The sequence below is a fragment of the Gamsiella multidivaricata genome (assembly GCF_025024155.1).
Source record: "Gamsiella multidivaricata strain RSA 2152 chromosome Unknown BC939scaffold_50, whole genome shotgun sequence".
NCBI lineage: Eukaryota > Fungi > Mortierellomycota > Mortierellomycetes > Mortierellales > Mortierellaceae > Gamsiella > Gamsiella multidivaricata.
Window position 1 is genome coordinate 145,914 of NW_026251758.1, and position 21,994 is coordinate 167,907.

The window sequence follows — 21,994 nt, forward strand, 5'->3', positions numbered from 1 at the left end:
TCCCTTCCCCTTCCTTCCTTCCTTCTGCTCCTCAACTCCATATTTCCCACCACCGGCCCTTTTACGCTCTTGTCCGGACAAAGGGAATTCGTCGTATCAACCCATTAAGTACTTAAGAGGTACCGGGGTAACTCCCTGCGCGGTCAGGGACACATTGCGTTGGTGAGCAGAAAGACAAAAGAACAACCTCATCCGCAGCCTGTTGTTTACTCCCCCTCCGGCTTTGTGCGCACCTGACTGTGGGAAGAGTCCAAATGGGGCATGCGCGGTAATGTATGAACTTTGAAGTTATGAACCCACCAACAAAGAAAGAATGAAAGAAAAAGGGCGCGCGCTCCCTTGCCTCCTCCTCCTCGTCCTCGTCCTCGCCCTTGGCCTCAGACTCAGACTCAGAGCGTCTGTCCTCTCCCTCTCTCTCTTTCTCTCTCTGAACCCTAGGATACTCATCTCCTCTGTTTTTGTGAGGATAGAGCAGAATAGGTTTCAATTCGCTATGGATCCATACAAAGTACTCTACAAGTCGTTGTGGGGTGTTGCATAGAAAAACAACAACAACAAGGATGACTGAATGACAGAATAGCGTTTAAGGCCATGTCACCCAAAAGTAAAAGTAAAAAACTCACTTTCTCACGGTGCACGTTCCCTGAAAGCCGGAATTTCATTTTCAAGCATCAAAACGAACCGCCATTCTTTTGATTACATGTACAGACATATACGTGAGAAAGACTGAATTCTCAATAGAAAAAGATTCTATAAGAGTGCCTGTCAAATGAGGGAACAGGTTAGGGTCTACTTTTTTTTTTTCCTTTTTTACTACGCACTGGATCTAGTCCAAGTACGGCGGATTCTCTGTCTTGGTCAGGAGATGGACGGGATCTGCAAAAAGGCTGGTGATAGTATGTGTGGATGCATGAAGAAAAAGTAGAGGTCAGCCATCCTGTTCTTTTTTTCCTTCTTGGTGGGAGTGATGATCCTTCAAAAGGCGTATGTGATGTGGATTGCAAGGTCGCTTAACCCGCTGGCCCTGGACCCTTAAATACATTGCCGAATCACGCTGCCCACGCGCTAAAGACGTGCAGCACAGCAAAAGATGCAGAAGCACGTACGAGCGTGTACGATGCCCCCACCCCCTCGGCTGTGTGTCCCTCTTGTCCGACAGCATGCTCGACATGCTCGACAGCACCCAAAGAAGACCGCGTCCAGCAGAATCGAGGCGAAGGAGAGCACTCTTCCGGACAGGCAGGAGCGACACATACACACCACACGGCACACATCGGCCCATATCCGCTTCCTATTTCCTATTTTTCATTTCATTGGCACACACTCCAGCCTGAACACCCATTCGCACACTCCTCCCCTCTCCCCTCTCCCCTCTCTCCCCCTCTCTCCCGCGCTACCGGTCGGCCCAAAGTCCAATCCACCCTCACCCTCACTCTCCTTCGGCCTCGTTACTCTTTTACCCACTAATTCCCGCCTCATTCCTTCTTCCATCCATCCATCCCTCAACACCCCTTCCTCCCCATTGACATCATTGACTTACTCAGTCGCCACCACCTGCACTCGTCCGTCGTCCTCGTCGTTGTTGTTGCTGTCGTTGTTTTCGCCCTGAATTAGCCATGGCACAGAATGGGGACCTTGACTTGACCGGAGACACCGCCCCTGCTGCCAATACTACCACCACTACTACTACTACCGCCACTACTGCTACTGTTGCTGCTGCGGCTGCTACCCCATTACCAGGCGTCACCAATGGAGGTGTTCAGCACAGTGTTCAGGAATCCGCTTCCGCCAAAGCGGGGCCCGGACCAGCAGCCGTAGGGACGGGCCATCGTCCTGCCCTCAACGACTGGAAGTTCCCATCCACACCTCGCGTCGCCACTCCTGCGCCATTCGAACACCCATCCAACCAGCTGGATGAACAGCACTTGGCGGGCGCCTCATCGCCCGCCATAGGGCAGCTGCACCAGTTTCAACACCAACAACCCGCAACCATGGACTATTTCAATCATCCAACATCTTCCTATGTCCAAACAACCCAACAACAGCAACAGCAACAGCAACCGCAACCGCCATATTCCTCCAGCAACAGTCAGTTCAGAGACGGGCCACAGACACCTCGGTCGCCATACTCCTTTGCAGGATCCTTGGACGGCATGTACGCGGAACAGCAGCAATCCGGTCCTTCGCAGGAGATTCATATCCAGCTGCAGAACGGCGGACAGGTACAAGGCATGCGGCGGAGCAGTCATAGCCACAGCCAAAGTCAGGAGAGTGTCGGAGCCCCGATCGACCATCCAGGGATGTTACACCACCTGCCATTGCATCGGCATCAACTGCAGCACGACGTTGCTCAACCAGGACATGCTCCCCTCCCCAATGCCTCTTTACTGCCGCAGCTACAACCACAGGGACTGGCACTCTCGCCGCACCAGATGCAGACCCCGTCCGAGTTTGCACTCAAGATGCTGTTCACTCAATTTGTCAAGATGGCTGAAGCAAAGCTAAACGCCATGGTTCACCTGCCATTGGTAAATCCTGTACCTGAATTTTTGGCGGTTTGGATGATTTGAGATATAGCCTATCTTTTGCTGATCATGTATTTTTTTATTTTATTTTTCCATCTCTCCTGTCGGCAACCCAATAGCAAGACACAGAACCCGATATCTTGTCGCCTCTCAAGCATGGAGTCGACCCAAAGTTTGACAAATTACTGGAATCACTTGGATCCGTTGCTCGGCATCGACCGAAACCCGTCATCGACTGCGTTATGCTCTGGCGCAAGGGAAAAATTGAATCGTCGGACGATCCGTCCATAAAGACAACATCGTAAGTGAACGTACACGCTACTAAAAATATCTTCTGGAAGGGACGGGAGGAATACACAACATGAGCAATTACAGGATGTCTAACCAAAAAGAAACGCGTGTTCATTTGATACTGTTGTAGAGGCGACTGGTCAGCCAACTTCAAGTTTCGGGACCCAAAGAGTGTAATCAAGGAGCGGAAATCGGCAAGTATTTTTTTTTCTCCTATTTGCATCTGGATACGAGCCTCCTATCAAATATCATTGAGGTAGATGGCTAACCAATTGTCTAATCTTACATATAGGTCGTCTCGTTATTCATCATGTCGCGGTCGCTCATTGAGATTGTACGACAGGTTCAAAAGGACAGCCTGCCGGATGAGCTGGGTTCTCGACTGGAGGAAACTGTCTTTAATCAATTGGAGAACGTGGATCCGTAAGGCGCAATCTCTTGCTTCCAAGAATTTTACAAGCATGTAATATAAGACTTGACAAATGCGTTTTACTAACAAAGACCTATCTGATCATTTCGTCTATAGCGAATTTATCCAGAGATCCTCGAATCGTACAGCGAATATGAACGTGTTGGTCGAGCTCATGGGGTCTCTTTCCAACGTCCGCTTTGCAACAGTCAGCGACCGCTTTATCGCCGAGCTGGAAAAGTACAAAACTGGAGCGCCTGTCAAGGACAAGGAAAGAGAGCAGCGCATGGAGATGCTCATTCGCGGAATGCGATACTTGAATCTGAAGGCAAGTCCATCGTGTTTCCAAGGTCTTTATCATCCTTACCGGGGTTGGAGCGAGCGATCATAAATCTAATGTTGCATTTCTGATGATTTTTTTTTATAGCTGTATCCCATGGACTGTCTTGAAGAGACAGCGGATTTTCTGCAGAGTTGTGCTGGATTTTTCAAGATGGCAAGGGGAATCAGGATAAAGCACGCGTATGCCGAGCTCTTTGTTCAGCTTTTGACCCCAGTCGCAAAGGTTCGTTCATACCACAACACACAACTATCTCTGGTGATCTAGCTCCAGAAGGCGATGGCTAATTTATAATACTACTCTCCTTGAAAACAGGTGGCGTTGGCGGAGGTCAACCATCCAAACTGGTCTAAAACCGTGGAACTTATATACCCAAAGGCTCGTAAGATGACCAACAAACCGAGGCACGTCCAAGTCGCCCTCCCACTTGTTACTATGCTACTGTGCGTCAGCAAGAAGGATTTTTTCCTCAAGCATTGGCTCTCAGTGTTCGACTCTTGCCGCGAAAAGTTCAAGGATAAGACTATACGTCCGATCGCTCTAAACTGCATCTCACAACTGCTCTGGGTATTCTTGTATCGTTGCTCGGATGGAACAGGCAGTACATTCCGAACTCTCGATACAATTGTCAAGGCTTTGTATCCATCCAACAGGAAATCGTCCGGCATGGTGGATGGAACACTGGGACATTTTATCCGCATCGTTCATTTTATCGGAGCACGACATGCCGATTACGCCACTCGCTCAATCATCTTTCAGCTGCTGAACCTGGAGAATCTTTCGAATGTCATCTTTACAAATTTGACTATGGATATGATTTCGCCAGAGCGCATGACAATCGCTGTGCGGTCGTTCATGTTGATTCTAGCAGATCTCGACAAAGGAAATAGTCGACCGCCGTTTCCGACCGCTGGAGATGCCGTCAATGTCATCTCGGACTCACCAACGTCATCCGATATTCTCGATCCAAGTGTAATCAACCGCGCAGGAATGAGGGACACCTATGATCAGATGACTGCTGTCCTCGGAAAGATCGCTATCGTTTGCGATCGTAATTACGGCCACACTTTGATCCTCGACGAGAAATATACAACAGCGAGGAGCATGTTTTCGGCGGCGGCTATTATGGCAACAGCTACAGGCGATGGTGGGGCATCAGTTGTTCACCAATATTCGACTTTTGCAGTGTCGTACTCAAAGGAGAAGCAGGTCTACTTTGACCTCATGACCGCATGGGTGTCATGTCTACCGCGTTGTATGCCATCTGGTATCCCATTGTTGAAGCTCGTCGAAATGCTGTCACGATATACTGCACACGTGGATCCAGAACTTCGCAAAGCATCTGCAGCAGCTCTCGTCCGTATTGCCACGCAATGCAATTCTCAAGTGGCAGTGGCAGGATATTCGGCCTTTGTTTGTACGGTAGAGGACCGTCTTTCGGAGCTACTGGCTGGCCTGAGTATACCTGGGTCGGGAATGCCAGCCGAAAATGGACTCTTGGCAATCTACATCCGCATTCTCGAGGCATGGATTGAAAACACGGACGGCAAGAAACAGCAGGAAGGGGAGGGCAGTAAAGACGAAGAGGGCCAGGCATCTTCAGGAGGTCTCACCAGTCCGGTTACATCTATAGAAGGAAGTCGGTCGTTCTCTTCGCCTTATGTCCCTGAGGTGAATTTGGTTACTCAGCTGCAGACGACAGAGGAAAATGGATTATTATTCCTTTGCAACCAATCGCCTGTTATCCGCCGATACGCCATTTCGATTCTGAAGCTTGCAACATCCTTCGACCGTCCTGAAATACAAATCACTGGACCTGGGGGCGAGATCAAGGAGGGCGTCATGCCAGCGAGCGTTTCAGTCAGGCCACGCCTGGAGGTCACCAGGATCTATCATCTACTGCAGAATGCTGTTCAGGAACTGCTTCAAGTCGACGAATACGGGAATGCGCATAAGGATTGTCCACTGGCGCTGCACGAGTTAATCCGACTGCAGATTCACCACCAGAAGGGCTCGAGCGAGGTCTTTTCACTGCTTGCTGCGAGCGAGCACGTCGTGGATGTCGGGATCTGGCGTTTCTGTTTTCCGTTGTTGATCACAAAGATATTCCAGCACTTCCCCGGACTCTGTGAACCTTGTTTGGATACCGTGAGCAGGCGTCTGATGCAGCTATACCCGGCCATTGTCACTACAACGGATCTAGCCCTCAACAGCACCCTGGCCTCCAAATTCTCTATCAAAAACACGCAGGTGGCGACGGATGAGATGGTGGAGCAATGGCGCACTTATCTCATCTATGTGTGTTCAACTATGACCCGACACGAGCACCAATCGCCCGCGACTCCAGGACATGGCCGCAAGAAATCAGCACCTTCGGAAAAGATCACCTGCGCCCGGGATTTGTTTCGCCTGGTCCTTCCACTTTTGTACAGCGATCGCCATTTGATTCGAGAGTCCGTCGTAGCCTCTCTAGGAAGGATCAATGTTCATCTTTACAAGGCTCTGTTGGAGGATATTCAGCCGCTGCTTTACTCTGTTCACGATGAATTCCGGTCAAAAAATGGCGGCAGCAGCATCAAACCACCCTATCAAGGGAAACGCAACAAGAAGGTCGATCGACTCCGAGCAGAGATTGCTCACATACTGGATCTAACAGCACCCCTACTGAGGAGTCCGGCGTTAGTGCACGATGAACACATCACCTCATGCTTGAAAGGCTATGTCCGGGAGACCCTGATTTTCCTCCTGGACTCTGAAGTGCAGCATGAATGGGAGTTTGTCAAGCTCCGGACGCATTTTTGCGGGTTCGTGTGTCATTTGTATAACGGGATCTCGCAGATCGGGAACACAGAGGCCATCATGCCATTTGATCTCCGGCTGGCACTCTTCAGGCTGTTTGAGGACTGGTGTGGACACGGACCGAACAGTTTTATCCGCGATGGTGACCACAAGTCGTTCTGGTTCGGCTTAGATCTCAACAACGAGGTTCAAATGGCCGAGAAATTTGATCTCGAGCTAGCCGCCCTGCGTGCAATGGCATCTCTTTGTGTAAGTGCCCTTGTAGGATACGATCACTTTTTTTTTTATTTTATTTTATTTATTTATTCAAGTTCGCCATTTGATATCATTACTCATCCATATAACATTTTGTTTTTGGTCATAATAGCAAGGGCCGATTAACAATCCAGCACCAAGCCAAAGGCCCGATAGATCGCGGACTTGTTTCAACATCGATGAGGTGTTTAGGTGGATCGAAAGCGTCTTCCAGAGTCCGGAAGAGCGACTTCACGCGATTGCACAGTAAGTCCTTTCTCATTTTTCCAGTCATAATCAGCATCTGAATATTCTCTGTTTTAGCCCTCGGTTCTTACTCTCTGTGTCCTCTGTTTCGCTTTAGGAATGCGCTGGAGGCATTGCTGATCCATAACCAGGACAGGGCAGAGCTCCTGGAAGATGCGCTTCACCAATGCTATGCTGGGGACATATCGCAAAAGTTTATTCAGGGCCATTTCACAGCGTTGGTAGACATCATCCTGAGGGTCGAGTCTTATCCTTGTCAAGTCAGCCAAATGCTTAGTCTGGCCTTATTCAAGTGCGGAGACTCCAATATCCAGATTAGGACCCGGGCCATCAAGCTACTAAAGGTTATCGAGGAACGCTATTTCCCCGAGACGTGTGCTGGTGAATACGAGATTGGTATCATCAACAAACTACCGACAATCTACCGCCAAGCACAGTACGTGCTGTCTGCTCGACTCGCACAGGATCGGCCTGAACAGACCTACTCGTTATTATCGGAGGCAATGATGAGGTTCGATTTGGTCCACCCGGGCTGGCGCGGGGAGATGCTGTACTACATCGCACCATGGTTAGAAAACGTTGAGCTGGTCGTGGACGGAGATGATGAGCTCAGTACGACTTCATTCGTTGTCCTGACGAACTTGTTCTACCTGACGGTCAAGTATGGCGACGACCATGTCAAGGAGATTGAGACACTCTGGGTGCAGCTCGTCGCCGGCGACAACTTTGCGAATATCCGGCCGGTCATTGTGTTCTTGCTGGACCTTGGGCTCGAGAAGAGGAATCCAGAGTTTGTGCACCCGGCTAAGAAGGTCATTGTCTTCCTTGGGCGCACATCGGCCTGCTCCCGAATGGTCGATATCTTGATCAATGAGATCTCCCCCAAGGCAATGGTCCCGAAATTGAAGCAGGAGCGCAACCACTTCGAGCCACCGTTCACGTCCGAATTCTACCTGGCTAATCTCGATAGCCTCATGAATGGAATGGAGAAGAGGCCTGCTTTCTCGCGAGGACAGCTGGCAACTGTTCTTCTTGTTGACCTTGCTGTCGAGGCAGGAGCGGAGCTGCGGCGGCACCTCCCTCTCCTGTTGCAGACACTCTTTGTGCAACTGGACCATTACACGGCTTTGATCTGTGATCAGACAAGGTCCCTTCTCGTGCATTTGATTCACTCTATTATCATTCGCGAGTCGAGAAGCCTCGAGATTATCGATCAGTCGACCGACCTGGTCAATTTTTTGAACACCAAGGAGGGCAAGCCATTGTGGGCGTACGACGACATTATCTCGCTCAACATGCGCGAGTCCCCCGAACTGGAAAACCTTGTCTATCGTTCTGTCCAGGTCTTCCAAGCGTCTGAAGTCGAGATCCGTCAGCAATGGGGTGAGACGGCGCTCCAGTGGGCTACCGCTTGTCCTGTGCGGCATATCGCCTGTCGGTCTTTCCAAATCTTTCGCGCTCTGGCACCGTGTTTCAACCAGCACATGCTTGCAGATATGCTCGCTCGGTTATCAAACACGATTGCGGACAAGAGCCAAGAGATCCAGGCATTTGCGATGGAGATCCTGATCTCTCTTCAGTCGATCATCGAGTCGTTTGATGCGCCAAGGATGATGCAGTTTCCGCAAATATTCTGGGGCTCGATTGCGTGTCTTTACACGGGCCACGACCAAGAGTACTTTGAAGGACTCAAGGTTCTGGAGATTGTGACAACTCGACTGGATTTGATGGATCCGCCTACGCTCGAGTTCCTCCTCTCTTACTTTCCTGATCAATGGGATAGTGCGTTTATGGGAATCCAGCCTTTGCTACTGAAGGGGCTCCGATCAACCTTGACGCAGCAGATCTCGCTGCGACTGTTAAGGCGCCTGCTGTTTGTCTCTGAGAACGCGCTCATTGATCCGTCGGAAAACCGAGTCGTATTCCTGTTCCTTGGCCTGTTACCGTTACTGGCTGAAGGTCTCGAGACAAAGGACATTAATGAGGAATGTCTGCAGTGGGCCCAGGATATCGGTACGATTGCTGAGCGTGATGGATACGCAAACATCGCGCACCTGCTGGCAGTCTATGCCAAGCAACGCTTCCGATCCAAGGAAGACTTTTGGCGGCAGGTAGCGGTCCTGATGCGCGAGATCTTTATTCCGGAGCTCCAGGCAGAGATAATTCTGTTCTTTATGAGGCTGCTTTATAACAGCAACTCTATATTCAAGCACAAGGCGCTTAAGTGTCTAAAGCTGCTTCTGCCCCTTGTGGACACGAGCCGTGTCGAGTTTCTGGAGATTGGACCAGAGTTGGTGATGCCGTTGCTTCGTCTTTTGCTCCATGCTGAGTATGCGACTGAGGCGCTCGAGGTCCTGGACACGGCAATGAATCTGTCGGAGCAGTCCGCTGAGGTCTTCAAGATCAGGGTACCTCTCGATGCCCAAAGCCCTGGTCCTGGCCTGAACTTTGAGGATATGACCAAGGGTATCCTCGGCGGTGGAACGGGTCTGGAGAGGCGATCCATGGTCGAAAACTGGTCGGAACCACGCCGGGAGCAGTTTTGGCAGATGACAAGGGCGAATGTGAATGCTGTTGTCTTTACTTGCACTGGAACAGGTTATTGGGGCGGCAATGTCGAGCTGTTGGCGGAGCACGACATGAACTATGGGTATGGGGCGGACCAACATATGGACTTTGTGGACCACGATGGCATGCATATTGGGCTGGACGCGAACCCATATGGAGCGGCCTATGACATGAACCCCAACGACAGTCTTAATCGCAGCCAGGTTCAGTATGGACACTTGGTCTCTGCTCTGGACGACCTAACAGAGCATTTTGCGGAAAGCGCACGGGTTGGCGATGCTAGGAAACGCGAGAGCATGGCATATGGGCCCCCCTCATACGGCGACTCAAGCCATCAAACCCACTGGAACTACCGGCACAGTCTCCTGGCATCCGATCCCGCCCTGAACTTGGAATCAGCCGGTCGTGATGGTGCACCGACGTTTCATTCGCTTAATGCAACTGGGGAGGGCCTGGGCCTGAGCTCAGGACCTGGATTCGCCCGTGGACACCAACGTCATTCTCGCCATGGTAGCAAAGGCAGTCGGGACGAGTTTGGGTCGTTTTACTCACCTCACCACGACCGCATTGTAGAGGACGAAGAAGAGGAATCGACACTGATGGCAGCAGAGATTTTGAACAAGAGCCTTTCTATTAATCGATCGTATTCCTCGATCCGATCCTCATTCATGATGGATCCCTCGTCGTTCATCAACATTGCAGATAACATTGCAAACAACAGTAATAGCACACAGGAAGAGGGTAGTGTTGGATCGAAGGGAGAGACTGGATCGAGTTCTGGGCTTGGATCTCCAGTATCCGGTCTGGCAGCCATATCTACAACTGTCGCAAGGGACCCTAGTGGTCGAATGAGACTGTATGCTCCTGGGCATGGCCATCACACTCACCGGTCCTCGTCTGGTTCTGGTTCTGGAGGAGCCAGTACTACGATCGGCAATCTTGGTGGAACAAGTCTTGCGCTGAGTATGAGTGGTCAGAGTCACCGCACAGGAAGCAGCAACGCAGGTAGCAATTCGAGCTCAATTGTCAATCCAGGAGGAGGCAGCGCGTGGGGTGGAGCGGGTCAGGTCAGCAACGGTAGCAGAATTAATGGGCATCGGACGCGTGCGAGTTGTGACGACCTATCATTGTCTTCGTCCGATGATGACGATGACGATGACGAGGACTCGACGGATAGTGGCGATGAGGATTGTAATGGACAACCGCAGTATTCGCAGTATTCGCAGCAGCACCAGCACCAGCACTCGTCTGGTCGATACAATGCCAGACGCCCCCGTACCCGAGAAAACAGTTTTGCAAGCAATCCCAGACCGAGTATGGACAGCACCTCCCTGAGTCCATCTGGCGGAGGAGGTGAAGGCATGGTTGTTGGTTCACCACAGCGGGCGGCAAGTGGACAGCAATCACAGCCTGATTCGTGGGCGGGGTCTCAGTCTGAGTCAAGAGCAGAGTCTCGAGTGGGATCAATTCCTGGGTCACCATCGCCGAAGCGAGCAATGGACCGAATGACGTCGCGACTGATAGGGGTGGGAAACCAGGGCGAAGCCGTCGGCGGTGTGTCTAACGTGTACCTGTCACAGAAGTAAGGTAGCATGGTGCCCATTGTAGTAAATAGTCTATCATAGTACAGTAGTATATATTTTTCCCTGTATTGTAAATGTTTAAACTGAAGACGAAAAAAATAAAATAAAATAAAAAAAAAGATGGCCCGCTAACGGTGCTGGCGCTGGTACCCGCGAGGGGGCTGGTGCCAATGGGGCGGTGGGTGGGGAGTGCGGGGAGAGAGAGTGGGTGGGCTGAGCTGAGCTGAGCTGTCATGGGACGCGGTCGTTTTTTTTTTCTTTTTCTCCACAGTTTTGAGGGATGGTCAGTGCGAGGGAAAGGGGGGTGGGGGGTGGGGGACCGGCTTTCTTCTTTCGGACAAGGACAAATAGACTCTCCATTCTTCTCTTTCCCCATTCTTCTTTCCATTCTTCCCATCACTTGACACTTCTCTTCCATCACCCTTCCAAAAGAAAAAAGCGAACCTTTGAACCAAAGACATTCGTTATTACTTCCTGTATCAAAGCACTCTCGTTATTCCATCACGATCTTTTTTTTCCCTTACTCTTCCTTCCAAACTTCCTACGAGTCTCTCTGATCTCTCTGACGTTCAAGAAGCAACACCTTTTGTCCTATACTTTCTCAAACTGTTATCAAAATGGAGACAATATACGGTATCCAGGTAAAATTCAGAAGCGAAAGAAATGATGAAAAAAACATAAGCTGTGGTTGCCGAGCATGCTTTCTTATCCTGCCTGCCATTTGGGTTGCTACGTTTTGCAAAAAAAAAAAAAAAAATGACATGGCGTTGGGGGTGAAGAGAACCATGGGCGGGGACCAACACGCTTATTCTTTGTCGAGAGAAAATATGACACTTCTCTCTCATCCCTCTCCCTAAGGATGACAACCCCTGTTTCCCCCCCCCCCCCCCCCCCCCCCTTACCCTTACTTCCCCCACCTTTCCCCCTCCCCTCTCCCCTTTTTCTCCCCTTTATCCATTGACATTACGTGAAACTCACTATGATGCCCTCGTTGTAACTGTAGGTCGACACTGATAGCCTGCGTGAGGCGCATGAGCGTCAGAAGCGCTTGCACCAGCAACCACAACAACAACAACAACAACAACAACAGCAACGACCCTCCCCTTCGGTCGTGGGAGATTTCACAAAGACCTATTCTGGCCCAGCAACGTTGAAGAGTCCACCGGAACCGACGGTAGTGGCTCGATCGACCTCGACGTCTGCGATCCCCTCATCCGGGGCGTTGGATAAGAAGGCTAGAGCTAGTGGAACAGAAATGGGGATACCGAAAAAATCGCCCGCGGCGACGGTTACGGGAGCGTTGGGGGTCTCGGGTTCGCATACACCGCCACCGCACCATTTTCATGCATCGAGTGGTGCTGCGACGTCGCCGTTCCTGGCCGCGGTTGGGTTGCATCACCATCAACAGCAGCATCAACAGCAGCAGCAGCAGCAACAGCAGCAGCAAGGAGGAGGAGGAGCGGGGGCAGGACAGATCCGATCAGCGACTCATTCGCCGTCGTTTATGACCCGATCCGCGAGTCATTCTCCGGGTTTTTTGACCTCGACATCCACGACCCATTCCCCGGCGTTCTTGCCAAAGTTTTATGATCTTGAGCATCATGGGCATACTGGGAGGTTGTCGAACGCGATCCCATGGTTGGCTTTACCGGGGACTGCGACGCCTACGGGATTGATGAGCAGCAATGGCAGTCGAGCTCAGAGTCCGAGTCTGTTTGGACGACGGAGGTCGGATGGAGGAGCGGCGCCGACTGAATTGGGGGCGGCGGCGGCGGCGGCGGGGACATTGGAATTGGGGCGTGAGAAGCAGCATCTGCAACAGAAGTATGGAGCATTTGAGTTGATGTTGGGACTGGAACAGCAGCAACAGCATCATCAGCATCCGCTGCAGCTGCAGCATCAGCAGCAGGAGCAGCAGGAGCATTCGTTGGTGCGTCCACAGCAACAGCAGAATCCGCAGTCGCATCCACCACATCCTTTGGCAGCTTAGGGTTTAGGGTTGAGGACCCAAACTAGGAGAACCGACACCCTGTTGATGACGACAAACGACGTTTAAGAAAAAAAAAAAAAAAAGAAGGAAAAGAAGAAAGAAGAAGAAGAAGAAGGAGGAAAAGAAGGAGAAGAATGCTTCTGTTTGTACATATTTTTTTTGAATTATTATTATTATTATTTTTGCATGTTCTACGCTTCCCTACTCTTCTACCCTTTTTGCTTCACGAAAATGACCCATGTTAGCAATTTGCTTCAGTCGCATACACACTGCCCTTTTTTTTTTTTACTACCATCATATTTTTATTATTATTATTATTATTATTTTGCTCTGCCTTCATGCGGACAACAAATAAGATAAATAAAGTAAACAATTTATGCTTATTTTGGCTAACAATAATGTCGACTTTTGGAATGAAGTGGGGTAATTGCCTCCCCCCGCTCCGCTCGGAGCACACACAAAGTAAACAAAAGGAAAAGCAAAGGCGGAGTAATATACCTGCGTCAGTCTTTTTCGGCTTGGGGGGTTTTGGATATCTTTACAACCCACGACAGAAATGGATCCAAGGAAGTTAGTGTGCTGAGGAGAGGGAGGGGAATGAGGAATGACATGACGGCGTCCTACGGCTGTTACGCCTAGGAAAACGGTCAATGTTGCCTGTGCGCATGCGCGCATTTCTTATCTGAGGTCTAAGGCCAGACCGGCCCAGCCCAGCCCAGCCCAGCCCAGGTCGAGTGAGGTCAGATCAGGTCAGGTCAGGTCAGGTCAGGGTGAGATGCATGAAATGGTGGCGCCCGGAAGTCTGCCTTTGGACAGCGCGGGAGGGGGGGTTTTTTCTTTGGTGGTAATAGTGAATAAAAATGAAAACGGGCCAACGAACGGGCGCGAGAAGGCGTAAAAATGTCTTGGATGCTTTTTGCTTTTTGCAGTTGAACGGTTTATTTTCTCAACTTTACGGTTAACTTTTTTTTTTCTTTTTTTTTTCTCTCACCCTTCGTACTTTTTTCTTTGTCCATAACGAACAACATCGATTGACCCCTTGAGCATTCGCCCAGTTTACAACCACCGCTTCCTTCTGCTCTCTTTTTCTCTCTTACTCTCTTTCTCTTACTCTCTCCTGCATACTTCTAAAAAACAAAAGAAGCAAGTAAAAAAATGGACGAGTTAATATTTCCACAGCCATCTCCAACGCCTATGATCCTCCCCCGAAGACTCTCAATCCACGGTGGCGGTGGTGGTGGCGGCGGTGGTGGCGGCAATAGTCTCTTCCAAAAGAACCGTCCATGGCAATACCCATCCCCAGCTCAAAAATCTCCGCTGTCCCTCCCACAATCTGCACCCTTACTCCCCACGGTCCCCGTATTTGGCCAACTCAGTCCCTTCTCTGCCCCGCTCTCAAGCCCGCGACGCCGCCGTGTGCGGCGACATTCCGTCGCGACAGGGTCCCCGTCCACGAGCACGAGCGCGGGCACGGGTACAAACATGAACATGAAGATGAGTACGAGTGCGAGTTCGAGTGCGATCCCACCACGGCACGCGTTGCATATGCCGATCATGAAGATTAGTCCCGAGATCTGGAGGAGTGAAAGTCATCAACGAGAGATCCATAGGTTACTGCATGCGGGCCGAGAGGAGGCCGTGATGAAACGGAGGGGGATCCGGAGTGGGATGGATATGAGTGACGATGAAGACGCTGAGGACCAGGAAGGAGAAGGAGAAGGAGGGATGAGGGGAGTGGAAGTCACGACGGATCTTGGGGGTTTCCGGGCTCTGGAGGAGCGTGAGAAGGTATTGAATATACGTTGGTATTGTTTGGTTCTGATCATTGACGAGCGGTGGCGTGAGAAGGGAGGAGGGGGGGGAATGGGGGAGAAGTGAGGTTAGATCGCTTAGGGCGCAGTTCGAGGATGAAAGAAAAAGAAAAAAAGTAAACTAACGCTTGTCGTTACTTTTGCTTTTGTTTTATGTCTTTGAGACAATAGGAGCGGATACGAGAGGAGGTTCGACAGGAATGGATGCAGACAATCCGTCGGTCTGAAGAAGCAGCAGTCGCGGCAGCAGCAGCAGAGGCCTCCCGACGAAAGAGCTGGCCGATTCTGTCGAGTGAACAGCAACAATCGCCACCACTGCAGCGCCTTCATTTTCAGGAGCAGTACCTAGAACTGCAGCAACAGCAACAAGCGCGGCTCTTGGCGATTCATCAGCAACAGCAACAACAGCAACAGCAACAGCAACAGCAACAGCAACAGCAACAGCAACAGCAACAGCAACAGCAACAGCAGCAGCTTTTGGCGAGTCCTCAACATCAATACCAGTTCTCTCACAGCAGTGGATCGATAGGGCCGTTGGAGAATCCAGGTGGATATCAAAAGGCTCCGGGAGAGGTTATACGACGGGAGTCGTTTACGACGTATCGTGGGTAGACGCTACAGACGTCCTTTCGTGTACGGAGAGAAAGACTTCGTGGTCTTGGTTTCCATAGGATGTCTCGTACGTGAAATGCATATAAAAACGGCCTATGATAAGGACATGATCTCATAATGCTGGGAACAGGTGGATCTTATGCAGAAAGGTGGCCCGGCCTGTATCTATTAGCTTGATGGGCCCTCGCTCGTATCTGTCCCAGAGGAGATTTTTCTCCAGAATAAGACGCGAGAATGATGAAAGAGAGCATAATTTGTCACAATCTACCGATTGGGTGGGTCTCCGATGGCTTGTCCCACGGCCATCCATGCCCGTTTGCTCTTCTTTCCCCCCATATTGAGCATATTGAGGGTAATGCCAGCCCGAGCGGGTGCTGAATTTGTGTGCCCGTTGGATAAGACAATTTGTCATCTCTCGAGTTCTCACACTCCCACAGTCAATGCAGACGTATGGGTGTCACATCCTCCTTGGAGCAGTAGCATCGCGCTTGTCGACGTCTCTCGTTTCGTGGGACAACCAAAGCGACTATAAAAGACTTTGTGCATAGCGCATCCTTCTCTCGCCTTCTCCTCTTCAACTCCAACTCTTCAACTCTCCAACTCTCTCTCTCTCTCTTCTCTCATTTCTCTCATTTCATTTCTTTTTTAAAAACTTGATTCAGCATGTCGTTCGGAAAGGTCGCAACACTCAACACCGGTGCCACCATCCCTCTGGTTGGGTAAGTCAACTACACAAATTATTATTCAGATCGATCAGCTATCGCATCCTTTAATCGCGAAAAAAAGGGGAATGCATAGCGCTTTGCCTTGCCTAAAAGGGCATGCAATTTGTTTGCTGTTTGTCCATTTACGTGATCCAACTGTCTGTACACCAGCATCATATCATCTCCAATTGCAAATCGATCACTGTCCTAACCCGTTCTCATTCGCCTTTCTCTTTTCATTTTTTTTTCTTGTTTTGCTTTGTGCATACAGCTTGGGAACATGGCAGGGTAAGAAGGATGAATTAAAGCAGGCGGTGAAGATTGCGCTCCAGACCGGATACCGCCACATCGATACCGCCTGGATCTACGGCAACGAGAAGGAAGTCGGCGAAGCCATTAAGGAGTCGAACGTCCCTCGTGAGCAGATCTTTGTCACTACCAAGCTCTGGAACAACTCGCACCGTCCCCAGGATGTCCAGCCTGCCCTTGAGACCTCGCTCAAGAACCTCGGCTTGGACTACGTTGACCTTTACTTGATGGTAATCATCATCGCGTCACATTTCCTAGTTTCATTCGTCCATTTGTCTATGCATACTTCAAGCATCGGTGAAATCTGACGTTATTACATACATTGCGCACTGTTCTTGTGTATGAATAGCATTGGCCTGTGGCATTCAAAGCCGGCTCTGAGGCCATTCCCAAGGATTCGGAGGGCAATATCCTCCAGGAGGACGTTGACTTTACAGAAACCTACAAGGCCATGGAGGACCTTCTTAAGACTGGCAAGACCAAGGCGATCGGAGTCTCGAACTTCACGATCAAGAACCTCACAAAGTTGTTGAAGAGCGCCAAGGTCGTCCCCGCCGTCAACCAGGTCGAGCTCCACCCCGAGCTCCCTCAGTGGGACCTTCTGGAGTTCTGCGAGTCCAAGGGAATCCACTTGACCGCTTACTCTCCCCTCGGATCCACTGATTCGGCCCTTATCAAGCGCGGTGAGGTACGAAACTTGATATGCTAATACTCTCTCTGAGATTTCGTGTGGGTCCATGTAGTCGAATACGTCCTTGTAACACCATTTTCTTTTGTGTGAACGTTGTGGATGTAGATCGCCGAGATTGCAAAGAAGCACAAGAGCACGCCCGCGAACGTCCTGATTTCCTGGGCTCGCCAGCGCGGTACCAGTGTGATCCCCAAGTCCGTGACGGAGTCACGTATCATCTCGAACTTTAAGGACATTGAGCTCGACTCTGAGGACTTGAAGACCCTCAAGGCTCTTACTGAGAACGATCCTCCTCACCGCTACACCAACCCTGAGTCCTCCTGGGGCATCAGCATCTTTGGATAAAAAGAAAAAAAAAATCTGTCCAGCAATCGACCTTGTAAATAGAAAGCAGCAGTAACTTTGAAATACTGTTATATCAAAGTATAAAAAAAATAAAAAAAATTACATGCCTGGAATGGGAACACAATCGAACCATTTTTTTTTGGACTCAAGGAATGGAAGGGGGGGGGGGGTCAAAAAAAAGCATGTCCGTGCTATTTACCATTCGCAACACAGCTTTGGGACTGGTGAGATCCTATTGGCATGGCCAATACTACAGGACGACCAGCAATGTGGGCATGCCTTTAATAAGCGTTCATTGATTTGGTAATCTCCGGGTATGGAAAAGGCTGGACGGGACATCTTCTCTTAGGGCTTTAGACAAAGGATGGCTAATGGCTAATAAAAAATAAATGAGCCTTTTTCGTCTTTAGAGTAAAAGACGACCCATGCTTTGTTTGTTGGTTTGGTAAACGATACAGAGAGCATGCAAGGGAGCCCATTAAGATTGGGTGAGCTTGCTTTCATGGCATCGAAGACAGACCTCAAGAAGATGATAAAACCAGATGTTAGGGATACAGAGATATGTGTGGAGAGAGCAAGGGAAAGAGAGACAGAGAGAGAGAGAGGCAGGCATGTAAAGTGCAGATAGATAGTGTAGTGTGCCTTGGTCCGGCTTAGCCCCGCTATCTCCGGCGGCTAATTTGCCTCATTTTACATAACATAGGCCATGCACTACTACTGCTTACCATCTTTCTATCTCTCATCGCTGCCTAACTGAGTCCTGCACCGGGCTGAGACATGTAAATATGTATGCAGGCCAACATTCTTGCTTCCTGGTCGTACTTGTTGTTGTTAATGTTGTTGTTGCTGCTGCTGCTGTTGCTGCTGCTCTCCAGTGGTAAGAAAGATACGGATGATTGTACTCAGGAAGAGAGGCGGGCGAGGGGCAACAGAGTGGGCCGAGGGCATACGGCTAAAAAAAAAACAAAAAAAACAAGTAAGGCTACTGAGGATGGAGGCACAAGGGCCTTCTCCTTCCTCCTTTTCCTCATGGAAATTAATATTTGATTGTTACACTGGGGTCGGTAAGCATGTTTAGGACGCTATGTTTGAGTTTGGGTTTCGAAATAATATGCTATCAAACACACTAACCAATTGAAGAACGCGCCCTTTTTTATTCAGGAACGAGAAACAAACAACTCCACCTTCATCATCACCAAAGGTGTGCGATTCCAACCAGCCCAGCCCATCACCTCTTTCCCTCTCTTTCTCTCTCTCTCTCTCTCTTTTCCTTTTCTTCTCTCTCTTTCTTCTTCTCTTCTTCCACCCACTCCCTCTCTTCGTTCCCTTTTCTTCCCTTCCTTCCTCCCCTTCCCCTTTCGCCACGTCCCTTTCCTAATACATACCCCCCCCCCCCCCCTCCCGCCTCGACGCAAGGCCACACCGTGCTCCTGACATATACCCTCCACACGGCAGTATCGTCACTCACCTTCTCCTCCATCTCGAACCCCTCTTCTTCTTCCTCCTCTTCTTGACGACATATCTTTTCGTTCCTTCCTTTCCTCTTTATACATTTATTGCACATATATCACACTCATCGACCCCTCACTTCCTTATACCAGTATCATCCCTGTCACTTACACATACGACTACAGCTGGCTCCAAAGGACGATCCCTGTGGAAGAAGGCTACTATTACTCTTTCTTCTCCCTCAATTCCACACCTCCTTCTTATTCTGCGACAGTTATCTAAGTATACTGTTCCTGCTACGCCCAACCCGAACTCCTTCCCTTCACACTCGTCCCCTTCATTTTTTTTTCTTTTTTTTTTTAGTCAATGACATCCTCCTTCACAAAACGCAGCCAAGGGCTCGCACGGACACTCGGTGCTTTAGCACTCTTCGCTGCTGGTGTCCAGTCAGCCTGTATTTCCCTGGCGGGGTCGACAGCCTGTCCAAGCTACGCAAAGTACCAGGTGGACACCAGTGCGGCCCAGAACGTCGTTGATTGGGGCATGGGTATCAACATGGCTCAATTCACGGACGTCAAGACCTTTGACGCGGCCGTGTTGAACGCTACCGGATTCTTGACCTCGGCCTCGACCTGCACGGGGTATAATTCGACGCAACGTATCCGGTACCAGGACACGCTGCTGTGTGTGATCCTCGCACAGGATTCGGCGTCTATGGCCTGCACGGCGGACGCACCAAACATGTGTGGGACTTCGTGTACGCTCTATGCGGATGCGATGTCGGCGATGATCACGAAGACGTGCCCGACGGACTCGACGTCGACCAAACAGTTGACGAGTCTGAAAAAGATCTGTTCCGGTGAGGACAATAGTCTTCCAGGATTGCATGATAACATGCCAAGCTGTGTGAATGCTACGACGAACGAGGCGACTTCGTGTGGTAAGTTGTTATTTTATTTTATTTTATTTTATTTTATTTTATTTTATTTTATTTTATCTTTTGACAACCACCCTGTTTCAAGTATTACGTGCATTGCATTTCATGGTAAAGAAAGGTCATGGGCAAGGGGAGGGGGGAAATGAATAACTGTGTCCAGAGGGGATGGAAAAAAATGAGAGAGGAACTTTGCCACGGAGGCTGTACGAACGCTAAGGAGGGATACATTTTTTTAAAAAAAGATGGACAATGAAAAAAGATTGTCTTCCTTATTATTATTTCTTTGGCATACACACGCAGACCTTGTCCCCATTCCTTCACTCTTCATCCATAATTTCTCGAATGGAGATCGGTAGTAGTAGTAGTAGTAGTAGTAGGATTTAGCAGTTAGGCCGTACTAGTGTCTTGGCCAGCTGGGTCGTGTACGTAGTCTAGTGCTGGTTACTAGTGAGAAAAAAAAAAAAAAGAGAAAAAAAAATAGCCGGCGGGTTTATTTTATTTGAGTTGGACCACCATAGACCAGTTATATTTGAGAGCAATTTCTTCGTTTAATTGCTTTCGCGTACATTTTTGTGTAGCCCATCTTGTGTTATTTTTGTCCGCCCTGTATTTTTTTTTGTACACTCTCGAATGGGAAAGAAACAAACAAACGCTAACGAGTCTTTCTCTATTCTGTCCTACTGGGTTCCCCCTCCCCTGTGCCGTGCCGTCCGCCTCTCGTTATCTCTGCACCAACCATCTATACAATTCAAACGCGCTCTCAAAAAAAAAAAAAAAAAAAAAAAACCTGATCCTCAACGATAACGAACACGCGCCCGTATATATATATGTATATGAATATATTTATGACGGAATACAGGATTCGGCTCACAAACGGCGATGTGCAGCTTCTGCGCGACCAACACTACAGACACCTGCTGTATCTCTGGCGCGGGTGCCGTCTGCAGCACCCCTACCTCCACCCTGATCACGCCCACGGGCGCAACCACGATCACAGGCATGGTCCCACCCTCGGCCACCCCTTCCTCGAACGACTCGACACAGAAATCCGGACTCTCGACCTCAACACTGGCGGCGATCATCGGCGGAGCCGTCGCGGCCCTGTTGATCTTCTTTGCGCTGATCGTCTGTTGCATCCGTCGTCGATCCCGTGCGACGAAACCCGCCAAGGGAGGCTCGAGGAATCTGGCCAGGAACGTGTCGACCTCGAGCGCGAGCAAGTATAATATCTCGGCACCAAAGATTCAAGAGGAAGGGTTCTCCTCGGCTCTGACGCCCTCGGCCCCGATCCCCATGACGGCCTTGCCTATGATCTCGACTACGGATACCTCGTTGGGAGCGGGAGCGACAGCAGCAGCAGCGGCGGCGGCGGTGAACAGGATCTCGAAGCAGAGCAGTGTTTCAGGAAATGGTAAGCAGTCGTACTGCCAGGTTCTCTATCCCTACCAGGCCTCGATGGCGGACGAACTCGACTTGACCCCCGGAGATCTCGTGAACGTGCACCGGGTCTTTGACGATGGATGGGCCGTCGGTGTGAACATGAACACCTCGAACGAGGGTGCCTTCCCGGTGGTCTGTGTCATGTTCGTGGACGAGTCCGCGCTGGATGATGATTTTGAGGATGTGAACATGCACTCGATGACGCCGATGGGACACCGAGAGGACGACATGCAGAGCAAGGGATCCCCACGATCGTCGGTCATGCCCTCAAGATCCTCGAGCCCTGTGCATCTCCCAAGGAGACATTCGTCCATGATCCGGGATAGTGCTGTCCTGCCGGGCCTGAACGGCCCGATGACGAGCTCTCCGCTGGCCGGAGGGAACAATGTGGCTCAGCAAGGAAGGTTGCAGCCCCCAGCAATGAGAGATACGATGATGAGTGACGCGAGCTCTATTAACCGATGGTGGGAGGGCGAAGGTTCTGCCAAATAGAAGACAGCAAAGCATCTCTTTGGACATTTTTTTTTTTTTTGGGCATTTTTGGTATCATATATTTTAGGTTTTAATGGTCCTGGATGGCCAAGGAGTAAAAACAAAAAAAAAAAAACAAACAAACTATGCCTTCGTCGTATTAAAACGAGCGGACGGACCAGGATGATAATGATTGTGCAACACCGCTACTCAGGGACC

General features: G+C 50.1%; 5 protein-coding genes across 5 annotated transcripts; all 5 read left to right on the top strand.

The window, feature by feature from the left end:
- The first annotated feature begins 1,449 nt into the window (after positions 1–1,449).
- BC939DRAFT_228227 (cell morphogenesis N-terminal-domain-containing protein) lies at positions 1,450–11,057 on the top strand. The gene is made up of 9 exons (XM_051550839.1): positions 1,450–2,528; positions 2,645–2,826; positions 2,947–3,010; positions 3,109–3,239; positions 3,343–3,553; positions 3,653–3,790; positions 3,881–6,613; positions 6,732–6,865; positions 6,963–11,057. The coding sequence occupies exons 1-9, from the start codon at positions 1,617–1,619 to the stop codon at positions 11,017–11,019; spliced, it is 8,562 nt and encodes a 2,853-aa protein (XP_051410297.1). The 5' UTR covers positions 1,450–1,616; the 3' UTR covers positions 11,020–11,057.
- Positions 11,058–11,337: 280 nt separating this feature from the next.
- On the top strand, positions 11,338–13,293 carry BC939DRAFT_457306 (uncharacterized protein; the record flags this gene model as incomplete). Its single annotated transcript, XM_051556458.1, has 2 exons — positions 11,338–11,657; positions 12,020–13,293. Coding segments are annotated over exons 1-2 (1,001 nt in total), but the record flags the coding sequence as incomplete, so codon positions are not given.
- An 868-nt stretch (positions 13,294–14,161) lies between these two features.
- On the top strand, positions 14,162–15,429 carry BC939DRAFT_504880 (uncharacterized protein; the record flags this gene model as incomplete). Its single annotated transcript, XM_051560580.1, has 2 exons — positions 14,162–14,794; positions 14,989–15,429. The coding sequence occupies 2 exons, from the start codon at positions 14,162–14,164 to the stop codon at positions 15,427–15,429; spliced, it is 1,074 nt and encodes a 357-aa protein (XP_051410299.1).
- A 538-nt stretch (positions 15,430–15,967) lies between these two features.
- On the top strand, positions 15,968–17,629 carry BC939DRAFT_228297 (NADP-dependent oxidoreductase domain-containing protein). The gene is made up of 4 exons (XM_051550840.1): positions 15,968–16,148; positions 16,405–16,672; positions 16,792–17,130; positions 17,239–17,629. Exons 1-4 carry the CDS (start codon positions 16,093–16,095, stop codon positions 17,476–17,478), a joined length of 903 nt encoding a protein of 300 aa, XP_051410300.1. The 5' UTR covers positions 15,968–16,092; the 3' UTR covers positions 17,479–17,629.
- A 1,206-nt stretch (positions 17,630–18,835) lies between these two features.
- On the top strand, positions 18,836–21,889 carry BC939DRAFT_457314 (uncharacterized protein). The gene is made up of 2 exons (XM_051556459.1): positions 18,836–19,867; positions 20,724–21,889. Exons 1-2 carry the CDS (start codon positions 19,294–19,296, stop codon positions 21,794–21,796), a joined length of 1,647 nt encoding a protein of 548 aa, XP_051410301.1. The 5' UTR covers positions 18,836–19,293; the 3' UTR covers positions 21,797–21,889.
- The last annotated feature ends 105 nt before the right edge of the window (positions 21,890–21,994 follow it).